Here is a 12,775-nt window from a genome sequence, read left to right as displayed (position 1 = left end):
TGTTGCCGCGGCTTTTGCTTGTATCCATGAGGTAAACCATGGAGTTTGTAACATTTCTTAACAACATGACCAGTTATTCCTAGGGGTGTAAATTTAAACCAGAAAACCAATCCAGACCGAACCGGTTCTTGAATTATACAAATTGGCCGGAACCGGACCGGACAGGATTAGTTGGAGAAAAAAAATATAAAAAGTAATATTTTATATATAAGCTATATATATAATATATAATTATATGTGAAATTTTTATATATAATATATATAATTATATATCATATATAAAATAATTTCATATTATAATTTATAAATTATAACATAAAATGTTAATCTTAAATATGAACATTTATAATTTGTTTGATTATATGTTATTAATATAATTATATATAAGATAATGTTATTATAATTTATAAAATAAAAATTTAATCTTGAAGATGAAAATTTAATTGATCATATGCTTTAAACATAAAAAATATATATTAAATTATATTATATATAGTCTAATATATTATATAGCTATACTAATAGTATAATATTAATACTATTATATAGTCTAATATATTATATAGCTATACTAATATATAAGTTTATAACTAATACTAATTTTTTTACTAAAATAGATTTTTTTGCTAAAACATATTTTTTTAGTAGTGCATATTTTGTAATAGGAACAGATTTTTAGAACAGATTTTTTGAAGCAGTTTTTTTTTTTTTTATTAACAGATTTTTACTTTTTAATGATAAACTTACATTTTAAAAAACCGGTCTGGACCGGACCGGAAACTGGTAAAATGAAAGATATCGGTTTAGGAGAATAATCGGTGCATAATCGGTTTTGAAAAATACAAAATCAGTACATACCGGTTCGGTCTCTAAATTTTATCTAAAACAGGACCGGTTACACTCCTAGTTATTCCACAATACTTACAAACTGGTCGATCTTTCTTAGAGAAAGATTTTACATATCTTGAAGCATCAAAGTTAGCAACAAAAGCTTGAACATCAGCAATAGGAGGAGTAACAGAAATTTCTCTCTCTTGCTCTTCCTGAATAACAAGAAGAAAAAACCTTGTTAATCGGCGGCAAGGGCTCCATTAACAAAATTTGAGCTCTAGCTGAAGCAAAAGATTCATTAAGTCCCATAAGAAATTGTAAAATATGTTCTTGTTGAACATTAGAATTCAATAAATTCACAGCATCACAAGAACACACAGGACTTGATTTGTAATTAACCAAAAGCAGTGATAACATACAGTACACTAGTAGCGATTTCAGGAGAAACCAAGTTAAGTAACTAAGAAATGACCATATTATTACATCGTAACCATGAAGAGAAAAACGAATCGGTAGATATTGGTTTAAGAATTGTACCATCCACGAACTCTAACTTATTTTTCTCAGAAAGGGCCGCAGTCATCGAACGAGACTATATGTGATAGTTTCTCCAATTAAGAGTTGCGTGACCAGAACAACGTCGAGGTTATCGCTGGAATGAAAGAAGAAGAGACTCGCCGCCGCCATGAGGGAGAAAAAGAAATAAGAAACCCTAAAAAACATTTGATACCATATCAAGATAGAAAGACTAGAAGTTTCTTCTATTTCAATAATCTTAAAACTGCCCAAATGTTTCAATAAGTGAAAATAAAAATAATGCAAGTATTTAAACTAAGAGGTAAATGAACCAGCCTAAGGTAAATACTAGTGAAATGTAATGTAAATACAAATGAAATGTAAAATGTAAAAATGAAATACAAATACACATTGGAAAAAACCATTTTACACTTTCCTATCTTAACAAAAGACTTGAAAATTTGTCGTTTTAGCCAATGGAGGCAACCTAGCTAGTATTTCACGCAATTGAAGGTTTTGTCAAGCAATATTAATTAAAAGGATATTGATGCTAGGATGCCCGGTAAATATGTCTCTTAAGTTCATTTTAATTTTTATAATGTTAAATAAAAGCCCACACAAATTCATTAATGATAATTCTTTTAAACATTTAAAATAAATAAAAAAGTTAAAATACATTAAAAAATCTTAAAACATATTTGGAGGACAGAAACATTTTGGAGGGCACCGAAGCATAGTTGGAATAATAGTCCTTTTTGGATACAAAAGCCACCCCCCCCCCCCCCCCCCCCAATTCATCTAATTCATCTCGTCTAATCGTTATAATTTTTTTAAGTTATTACAGAAAATATAATAAACAATTAAATTTTTTCAAATTTCAAGACAATAATAATATTAAAAATAATATTTGAATAACATTTTATTTAACTTTTAATTTTTATTAACTCATTTTATCTCAACTTATTGTCTAAACATCCCCTACTTGTCTGGAATTAGTGAGTGGCTCCCCAGTACTGCAATGCTTAGTCGTACGTGTAAGTGTGGGCATTCTTGCAATATCTTCGATTATTGAGGTTTGGTTGTTTACAACGTGCGTATAAAAACTCATGATCCTCATGCACAGTTGAGAGCAGAGCCACACACATGCAGAAGGAAGCAAGGAAAGCATGAAACTCAGGTGAGGAAACTTCGTTTCTTTAATTTGTACTTTTTTCATTTTGTGCATGGTCACCATAGCCAACTTGCTTCGACGATACTACTCTCTAATGCCGCTGCTTCCTTATCACATGAGGGAGAAGGAGACCGTCCTTCACTTTTTCTTGCACAACACGCCTGGCCGGAGGCAATAGCCCTAGCGCAATCCGGGTGGTCCAAGCCAATGGCACATCACAAAACACGTTGCTCACGCCATTTGGCACCATTTGGCTTGTTGATGATCCATTGATGGAGGGTCCGGACCCTAAATCAACGGTCATTGGGAACTCCCGATGTGTTTATGTGTCGGTGGGGCAAGCCGAGTTGATTCTTGTGGCTTACCTCGACTTTGGTTTCACCGAAGGGTGAGTTCAACGGCAGCTCCATTAGCGTGCTTTCTAGGAATCCGATGACAGAGATTGAGAGAGAATTTGCAGTGGTCGGAGGGTGAGGGAAGTTCAGGATGACTAGAGGGTATGCCAATCTAAAGTGCATTTTCTTCAATGAGAATACCGTTGACTCCATTGTAGAGTACACAGTGGTGGTCAGGCATTTCTGAATTGGCAAAGCGAAAAGAAACAAAAGTTCTTTGCCAAAGGAATGTACCCAAACCATTCTATCGAGAGGAACTATATAAGAAAAGGGATAAATTCGGAAATAATGCAAACAAAAATAGTACTTTTGTTGTCGTGGAGATCTTGCTGATCATTGTTATATTAATCAAGTTGCTTGAGCTGTTGTCAAGCTATAATCTTTAGTTCTCATGTGTTTGTATGCAAATTCCCTTTGAGGGGGACAAAATTCTTCGCTAAGTATATTTGATCTTTACCAACATACTAAGTAGCCAGACAAAATCAAGTAGGGCTGGCTGAGATAAAATGATAATATATATATATATATATATAATAATAGAAATTAAAATGAGAAGGAAAAAAGATGATCAGGAAGATCATACATTTTTGTGGCTACATCTTTCTTAGTACTATTAATTGTAATATAATATAAAGCAATAGTCTTTATTTATAGAGAAATTAAATAAAAGAAATTATCGAGATAAGATAATATCTTCAAATCAAATCTCTTAATTTAATAATTATAAAAAATTATTAGTATTTTGAATGTTCGTTAGAACTAATATGATCGGTAAAATCATTACAAATCTTAAAAATTTGCATAAATAAGAAGAAGTGTATATCATTTTATTTATAATATAAATGTCTACCAAAACTTTTAGACATTTTTTAAAAAAAATCTCGCCGTCTTTTTTTTTTTGGACAGTCCAATCATTATTTCACATTCTCACTATTTTTACAAAAAATTTCTAAGAAACAAATTAAAAGGACTCAACATCTAAAATATTTTTTCTGAGATTTCAAAACTTTTCCGAAAAATTAAGAGACTGTTGACGTGATAACATATGATCTGGTTTTTCAAATAAAAAAATTTGAATTTAAAACTCACCATACCTATAAAAAAAGAAAAAAAAAGATTGATGTAAGAATTTCAGAATGAGACAATATTCTATCCAAAACAAAGACAAAGCAGTGAAGAATAAATTATATTTCCTAATTCATTAAGATAAATGTATAGAGCATACAGAGAAAAATAGTTAGAAGAAATGGGTGTCCACCGTCGTCCACTACTTTCTCTCCTCTCCTCACCGTTGATCCTTATGTTAGTTTTCTCCGGCCTCGTCAACGCAATCCACGGCTCACAATTTACCATCATCGAAGCCACCATCGACGATATCCAACGCGCCTTCTCCCGGAAAGAACTCACGTCCAGACGACTGGTTGACCTTTACCTCGACCAGATCGCGAGGCTGAATCCCTTGCTTCGCAGCGTGCTGGAAGTGAATCCAGACGCTCGGGATCAAGCGGACGAGGCCGATCGCCAGAGGGAGGAGGCAGCCACCGGGAGCTTGGGAGAGCTGCACGGCATTCCGGTGCTGCTCAAGGACAGCATAGCCACCAAGGACAAGCTCAACAACACGGCTGGGTCTTACGCGCTGCTGGGATCCAAGGTACCTGGGGACGCCGGCGTGGTCGACCGCCTGAGAAGGGCCGGGGCCTTGATTTTAGGGAAAGCTACTCTTATGGAGTGGTATGGTATTCGGTCTTTGAAGATGCCCAATGGCTGGTGTGCTAGAGGGGGACAAGGCGTGGTCAGTATGTTATTATGTTTTTTCTTTCTCGTTCATTTTTCAAAACAAACAGAGCTTAGTAAGAGTTATGGAAAAATACATGCAGAATCCATACGTGGAATGGGGAGACCCATGCGGGTCAAGCAGTGGATCCGCAATTTCGGTGGCAGCAAACATGGTATCAATATCAGTGGGGACTGAAACAGACGGCTCCATCATCTGCCCAGCGGATCACAACTCGGCTGTAGGGATCAAACCCACCGTCGGTCTCACAAGCAGGGCCGGCGTCATCCCAATCTCGCCCCGTCAGGACTCAATCGGGTAACTGTTGCTTTCCTAACCCATTTAAATAGAGACTACTTTCTCCTGCAGTCCGCTTCGTCCGCCTTGACTAATAATGCAACAATGATAAAGATATAGGCACTACTTTCACATAATTATTTAATAAAATATAAATTTTTGAAATTTATTTAAATTTTATTTGATTTTGATTTGTTTGAATTAAAGAAATAACATTTTATTAGAAAATTCTACAAAATATGTGCAATACTGCTTTCCCTTAATTACATATTTGATGTCATATTAACAAATAATAAATGATAAATAGCATTGCTCAAGTTTATATGTTCAATTAAAAATAGAAGTAGCATTATTTATGATAGATAATTGACCTTAACGTTATTCAAGAGCATAAAATTCATTAATGATCGCATTAGTATTAACTTTTTTAGTAATTTCTTGCTCATGAATTGCGAGATAATTTATAAGAAATTTATTATTTATTTTATTTTAAAATCTTATGTTAATACATAAGTAAATGTTTAATTTTGACTTTGCAATTCTCGTCAATACTTATCATAAGTGATAAGTAATTATGTATAAATTATATAGATCTGGATGATAACTTACCAATAAAATAAGTTTGAATACTTGGCATAAAAGAAAACTTCAAAAAAAAAAAAAAAAAAAAAAATTGAAGACAAAACAATTGTCAATTACCGTATAAAAGGACGTGATGTTTTGTGCAAAACGTTTTTACACGTGATGTCTTTACTTTTAGAAAGAATCTATTCATTATCATATTTCTCATCATTCTTTATTCATCTCATAGTATGATATTAGATGATAGATTTATAAGTAAAATATAATAAATAATTTCTAACTATCTAAGACCACATCATGAAATAATAGAGGATAATAAGAATTGAGATAATGATTAGTATTATTCTTACTTTTAACACTACGATCGATAACCTCTTGTACATTGTCAAATTTGTCTATCTTCCTTTTTTTTTTAAGGAAAACACGATTCTTTTCTTTGAGAAAAGGTACATAAATTTGAGAAATGATAAATGCAGTTGTGTGTGTAAGTGACGTACAATCACTTTAAAGAAAATGAATAAATATGAGCCACAAATGAAATAAATTAATTTTTTAATAGTAGATCTTATTCTTTTTCAAAGCGACTGTATGGCGTTTGTGCATTCCACGACTGTACATACATTACTCTTTTTTTAAGGACTGATTTGGTTAAAAAAAATCAAATTCTCTCATCTCATATAATCATTACAATTTTTTTAGATTCCTACATAAAATATAATAAACAATTCAATTTTTTGAAATTTCAAAACAAAAATTATATTATAACAATATTTTATTTAACTTTTAACAAAACATCTTATCTCATTTGATCTGAACTGTGTAACCAAACGAGGCTAAGTCATTTAATAGTGAATTATTTTAATTTTAATTTTTATATTAATTTATTTCTTAAAAAGATAATAATATTTTCAACGTGGGTTTTTCATTAAGTATGTTGGATAATGGATGGATTTTATTCAAAATCGTTCAAAACACAATGGGCTACTGTGAAAAAAAAAAACCAATAGAGGTGAATCGTAATAAGAGCGAAATACAGAACTTTATTGAACCAATTTCTTTTTCACAAAAAAAAAGAAAAGAAAAGAAAAAAGTCAAAATTTGGACCCCCGAAAACCCTGTCCCTGCTGACAGCCATGGACACTTTATCAGGGCCGATGTTTAACTCATGAATTTTGATTATGACGAAATGACAGGCCCATCTGCAGGACGGTAACGGATGCAGTTTATTTGCTGGAGGCAATTGTGGGATTCGATCCAAAAGACCATGAAGCAACAAAGGCAGCTGCTAAGTTCATACCTGCAGGTGGCTACAGTCAATTCCTTAAGGAAGATGGACTCCACGGAAAGAGATTGGGAGTTGTCAGGTATCCCTTTTTGGACTCTTATAATGGATCCACTGCCATTACCGCTTTCGAGCATCATCTCAACGTGCTAAGGTAAGCAAGCCACCCTCACAATTTAGCTCATTTGGCATGTTGCATCAATATTCCTGGAACGCATTGGATAGAATGAGTAGAGATTCTCCCTGATTATTTGCTCGAATTATGTATTCAGTTTTAAAGAGAGATAGATACATCATGTGTGTCATACTAGAAAAAATATATTCATCATTTATTTTCTCATCATCCTCTCATTATCTCATAATGTGACATTAAATGATGGAATGAAGTTAACCTATTATCTTATCCTTATACTTCCTTGACTCTTTTTCTTTTCATGTGTTATCAAATTAAGGCAAAGAGGTGCAACTATAGTGGACAATCTAGAAATTGCAAATATTGATATCATTATGAATCCCTATATAAGTGGCGAATTAGTTCTCCTTTTAACTGAGTTCAAGCTCTCCATAAACACCTACCTGGAAGAACTCCTCAACTCCACCGTGAGGTCATTGTCAGATATCATTGCCTTCAACTCGAATCACCCTATCCTGGTAAGTGTATATAGTTTTTAGACGACGTGAAACTATCAAACTTGTAAACAAAACTTTAGATCAAAGTAAGGAAATTATTGCCCATCTTTTCTAGACTATTAATAATAATAACGTTGACCCTGCAAAAGCCAGTGCATTTTATTATACCGAACTAACTTTGGCTGATGCAGGAAAGGATGAAAGAATTTGGACAGGACGAGTTCATTAAATCAGAGATGACTAATGGGATTGGAGAGGAAGAGATAAAGGCATACGAGAAATTGGAAAAACTGTCGAAATATGGGTTTGAGAAAATGATGAAGGAAAATGACTTGGATGCAATGGTGACGCTTGGCTCAGATGCCGCCGTAGTGCTAGCAATTGGAGGATACCCAGGTATTACTGTTCCTGGAGGGTATGAGAGCGATGGAATGCCATTTGGGATCTGTTTCGGTGGGCTAAAGGGTACAGAACCGAAGCTAATTGAGATTGCTTATGGATTTGAACAAACCACCAGGGTACGGAGGCCACCCGATCTCTGATTCTCTCCTCGTCAATGGAGTTTAGTGCTGATCAAGAACCTCTAAGTACGCTTTCTCAGCACTACGAGTAAGATACGGTATTAACATTCATCCATCGTAGTGAATAAAATTACATGATATGAGTTTCATATCTATGAAACATGATCGATATTTAAGGTTGTAATCCTTTAAAATGTTAACATATGAATTAATAAAACTTAATTTTACTGGATTATTAATTCCTCGTAATTAGAATTTAGAACCGTTGGGGATGGAGACATTGCAGAGAGAGAGAGATAGAAATTAGGAGGGTCATTCTCATAACATTTTAGCTAGTTGAAAAGTACAGATATTATTAAAATTATTGATATACTTACTAATTTTTAATAATGCGACATCTTGCTATGAACAAAAAGGCATTATATCAATACTTTGATGGATATTTAAATTACTCTGATCTCAGTTCCATTATCTTATGGTAACAGTCTCAGTACTTTTCAAAATTATATTATGGGTAAGTTTGCCAGCCCACACACCAAAAATCAGAGGAAAGGATAAAGACATCTTGGTTATTGATTTAGTAGTAAAAGAAGTTGGCGCACACAAAAAAAAGGAGGACGCCCTGCAAATGTGGCGAAAGTACCCTCCTCCCTCTTTGTTTCACAGAGATGGCGCCAAAACTAGGCACAGTTCTATTGCTCTTCTTCTTAGTTGCAGCCATCCCATGGGCTCAAAGCTCGGAAGCGGAGAACTAGGCCACGAGCAAGAAGTTCCCTAAGAAGACAGTGACCAAACTCGAGTTTTACTTCCATGACACAGTCAGTGGGAAGAACCCCAGTGCTATTAGGGTGGCTCAAGCCGCTGGCACTCAGAAATCTCGACTTTCTTCGGCCTTGTCATGATGGCAGACGATCCCTTAACGAACACAGCCGATTCGAATTCAGAGCTCGTGGGCAGGGCTCAAGGTCTGTACGGGTCAGCAGGACAACATGAACTTGGTCTCATCATTTCCATGAACTATGGATTCACGCATGACATCTACAATGGTAGCAGTGTTAGCCTACTTGGCAAGAACCCGGCAATGCATCCGGTGCGTGAGATGGCGATCGTAGGCGGAACAGGACTTTTCCGGTTTGTACGTGGGTATGCCATTGCCCACACACATTGGTTTGACGCCATCACCGGTGATGCAATTGTTGGATACAACGTCACAGTGGTTCATTAAAGTGTATTATTATTTTTTAATCTATTCATTTGAATTAAAAGGGAATTCCAATTTGTATCCCCGTTTTGGACCATGATTCTAATTCCCTTAATCTATAAAAATATATCATTGCGTACATATATAGCTTATATATATATATATATATATATATGATGCATCAATACTGTACTCCTGCCCTATTAATTAAATATTACTGCTTCGTAATTCGATTTTAGAGTGGATTCATCTATTGATGTGTGGGAATTGTGTCCAATTTCAGTGTCTTTAGAGTATTAATGCTCATGATTGACCAGATTTTTGTTAATTCTATGGTAGATCAAAATGCTACCATGGGATTCACGAGTCACTTATCATGTCTGAACTAAATGTAATGATTCTAGTAAATAAGATCATATATTAATGCATGTGGGCCATATGCGCCACTCCTTTTGAGAGCTTTTCTCACCACACGCGTCGGACCAATAGATTCACCACTATCAGATCCTTCATATTTGACTGTTGTGACTGCAAGGAGACAGGCGTGTGGGCCCTATGCACCATCATAGATTTCAAAGTTTACTGAAGTTGGTCTAAACTGTAATCCATCTATTTTGCATCTATCTTACTGTTGTCTTTATTATCCTTATTATTTTGTCCAAATTTTGCTAGGATACTCTTATATGTAAATAGTTTAGTAAAATATTTAAACCGTTGGCGCTTGACAATCACCACCTCCTCTTTGGTCCCTTGGCGGTCCCTCTTTGCCACAACCTATGAGTCTCACTTTTTTTACTTTAGCCCTCGGCGTGAGAATCACATGTACTTCTTTAGGAGAGAGTGGTGTTTTGTGATGACGTATAACGCGATAGAGTTCGGATCTTTTATCTGATTTTTTATTATAAGAGTTATCCTATTTGGCCACTTGATCGTGAAGACGAGACAGTGGACTTTTCCAATAGTCACTTCAAGACAAAATGCAATCACTACAATCCTCATGGCCTATGATCATGGAACTACAATCTCACTCTCGAATTGTATAAAAACTGTCACTTTGTGCGACTCTCTCTTAGCAGGGAATGATAGGAAACATTTATTTATTTTCACTATCCATTTATTTTTCTTTTCTATATTGTTACACTAGTTAAGAGAGGTTCTTTGTCGAGATCCCCCTACCTCCTACTCATGTATTTCTATATTCTTTAATTATAATATATCCAACTTGCATAGAAAAAAAAATGTAATGATGATACAGGTCAAAATGCATAATGATCAGTGGTTTAAAAAATAAAACTAATCAATCAATTTGCGACATGCCAAATCTGAAGAAACTAAAAGTATATATATAATTAAGAAGATTAAACTAAAATTTGGAAAAGAAATACTTAACGAAATATATATATATATATATATATATAGAGAGAGAGAGAGAGAGAGAGAGAGTCATAAACAAAAATTAGAAAATACCAAAAATTAAAATCATATTGTCAAAAAATAAAACTAAACAAATAAAATAAAATAAAAACAAGAGAACTAAAATGAATAGAATTATAAAATAAATTAAAGAGCACTTGAGTTGTAAAAATAAATTTGAGACCGAGAGGTAGAGGCCCATCCTCAAAGTGCCCGGGCCCAAAGAGGCAGGATCCGAGAGCTCTAGGCTTGAGGAGGCCAAGCCCAAAGGCTCCGGACCAAGACAAGATCCCTCCGAGAGCTAAGAGTCTGAGCCGGACGACTCCGTGCTGAGTGCGGAACGACGAACCCAATTGGGAAAATCTTTTGGGGTCGGGTTCGGAGGAACCGATGAGAATGTCTAGGGGGACGGTAGCCCACCAAGACCTACTAAGGGATGTTGGACAAGGCACCTAGCGGCGCGAGGACTACTGAATACACCCGGGAGTAGACCTTCTGGATTCAAAGGATGACACACTCAAAGGTGTGAGTCGGGAGGCCCAGCACGCGACGACGCATCCTGTATGCTAAGGACAGCCTTATCCACGACCTGACACGCCACAATCCCTGTCAGTCGCCAGAGACGCGAGCTGACACACGCTATGGCAATAGGAAGTAAGTGGAAGCAAGTCTGACACCTGAAGTGCCACTATCCCCCCCCCCCTCCCCCCAGCAGAGGACAAGCCTGACACAACTGACACACCACGGATCCCCTTCAACCGTCAGAGTTGCGAGCAGACGCATCATGGCAAAGAGAAATAAGTGATGGCAGGTCAGACACCTGACATACCACGACCCCCTCGGCAGCAGGACTTGTATCAGGTATAAATAACGGGCTCTTTACCCATGGGAGCGCGGGCTTAATTTTCTGGTTGTTCTTACTATTCCTCTAAATTTCTGAATAGAGAATCATTCGCTGACTTAGACATCGTAGTGACTTCGGACATCACCGGAGCCCTTCTACCAATTTTGCAAGTTACGTGAGCTTGGATACCACATAAGTATTCGGATTGCGAAACACGACATCAACAGAAACTTTATAAAATTGAATTTAAAAACAAAAAAAAAATTATAAAAAAAAAATTAAACATAGAAAACCTTAGATAAAGGGAAACTTTAAAAAAATAAAATGAAAGAAGCAAATTGGGCATGACCCCCGTGGTCCTACCTTTCGTACCAATGGTGGCCCTCGATCGACAAGGCTACTTTTGGAGTCGCTACATCGAGCCATCATTAATCGGTGATCTGAGTATATTAATGGAGGTTCCCTCGCGCAAACTGACCATGTTGTGGTGGCCGATTTCGCCATGGCCGGGGTACTTGGTCATGCGGTGTTTTTTTTTTTTTTTTAATATATATAACTCAAGTTAAATCAATTAGTTAATTAACTCCTTTTTTCTAATCTAAGGTTTTTTTTTTTAATTTTGTTTTTTTTTCTCGTTTTAAGTGATTTTTCCAATTTAGTTGAGTTTCTTATTATTTTTTTATTTTTCTATATTTTTCCAATTTAGGTATTTATTCGTGTAATTGAATTTTCTAATTAACGTCGAGATCACATGTATCGACGATTATGTATCTATGACAAGTGTCCTTATATCATTGGTTTACGTTGACCTGGCAGGTTAATGCATGGTGCCATGCATGCATATTAGTATTTTCAATCATATATACACGTGACTAAGAAAAATTAGATGGAATATCGGAGGAACGATTTTGGATTTCTTTATATATGAAAAGACTGATTTTTCGGGAAAAAAAAAATAGAGAGAGACTCCAGGCCGGTCGGGTGTTTGTCTTCGTTTTACACCATCAAATCACAAGCTACCACGTAAGAGATACAACAAATTACAATATACACTTGCATACAGGTGAATATTTGTTTTACTTCTGTTTGATCTTTTCCCCTCACACCGAACCCATTCTTTAATCTTCCCCCCCTCTCTCTCTCCCCTCCTCCCCCATCACTCGTTGATCTCTCTTTCTCTCCCTGCTCTCTCTTTCACTAAAATACTCTCTCTCACTAAAAAATAGAATACGATTAAGGACCGTCTTGATGAATAAGATATTGCCAAGAAAGTTGAGAGGAAAAAGTGAGAAAGATGCCACCAACAACTAGAGGCAGA

At 35.5% G+C, this 12,775-nt stretch overlaps 1 protein-coding gene and 1 pseudogene across 2 annotated transcripts; both read left to right on the top strand.

Annotated features, from left to right (window-relative positions):
- The first annotated feature begins 4,099 nt into the window (after positions 1 to 4,099).
- Positions 4,100 to 8,231, top strand: LOC121257225 (probable amidase At4g34880). 2 transcript variants are annotated; one of them, XM_041158162.1, is made up of 5 exons: positions 4,100 to 4,705; positions 4,791 to 5,005; positions 6,760 to 7,002; positions 7,301 to 7,499; positions 7,670 to 8,231. In XM_041158162.1, the coding sequence occupies exons 1-5, from the start codon at positions 4,160 to 4,162 to the stop codon at positions 8,018 to 8,020; spliced, it is 1,554 nt and encodes a 517-aa protein (XP_041014096.1). In that variant the 5' UTR covers positions 4,100 to 4,159; the 3' UTR covers positions 8,021 to 8,231. The 2 variants fall into 2 exon arrangements, with proteins under 2 accessions (XP_041014096.1, XP_041014097.1); XM_041158163.1 differs by having other exon boundaries at positions 4,102 to 4,705; positions 6,772 to 7,002.
- Positions 8,232 to 8,667: 436 nt separating this feature from the next.
- On the top strand, positions 8,668 to 9,327 carry LOC121257226 (annotated as a pseudogene).
- The last annotated feature ends 3,448 nt before the right edge of the window (positions 9,328 to 12,775 follow it).

This window comes from Juglans microcarpa x Juglans regia, chromosome 3S (assembly GCF_004785595.1).
Source record: "Juglans microcarpa x Juglans regia isolate MS1-56 chromosome 3S, Jm3101_v1.0, whole genome shotgun sequence".
Taxonomy (NCBI): Eukaryota; Viridiplantae; Streptophyta; class Magnoliopsida; order Fagales; family Juglandaceae; genus Juglans; species Juglans microcarpa x Juglans regia.
Note: the sequence above shows the minus strand (reverse complement) of the source record. Positions and strands in the feature narration are given on the sequence as shown.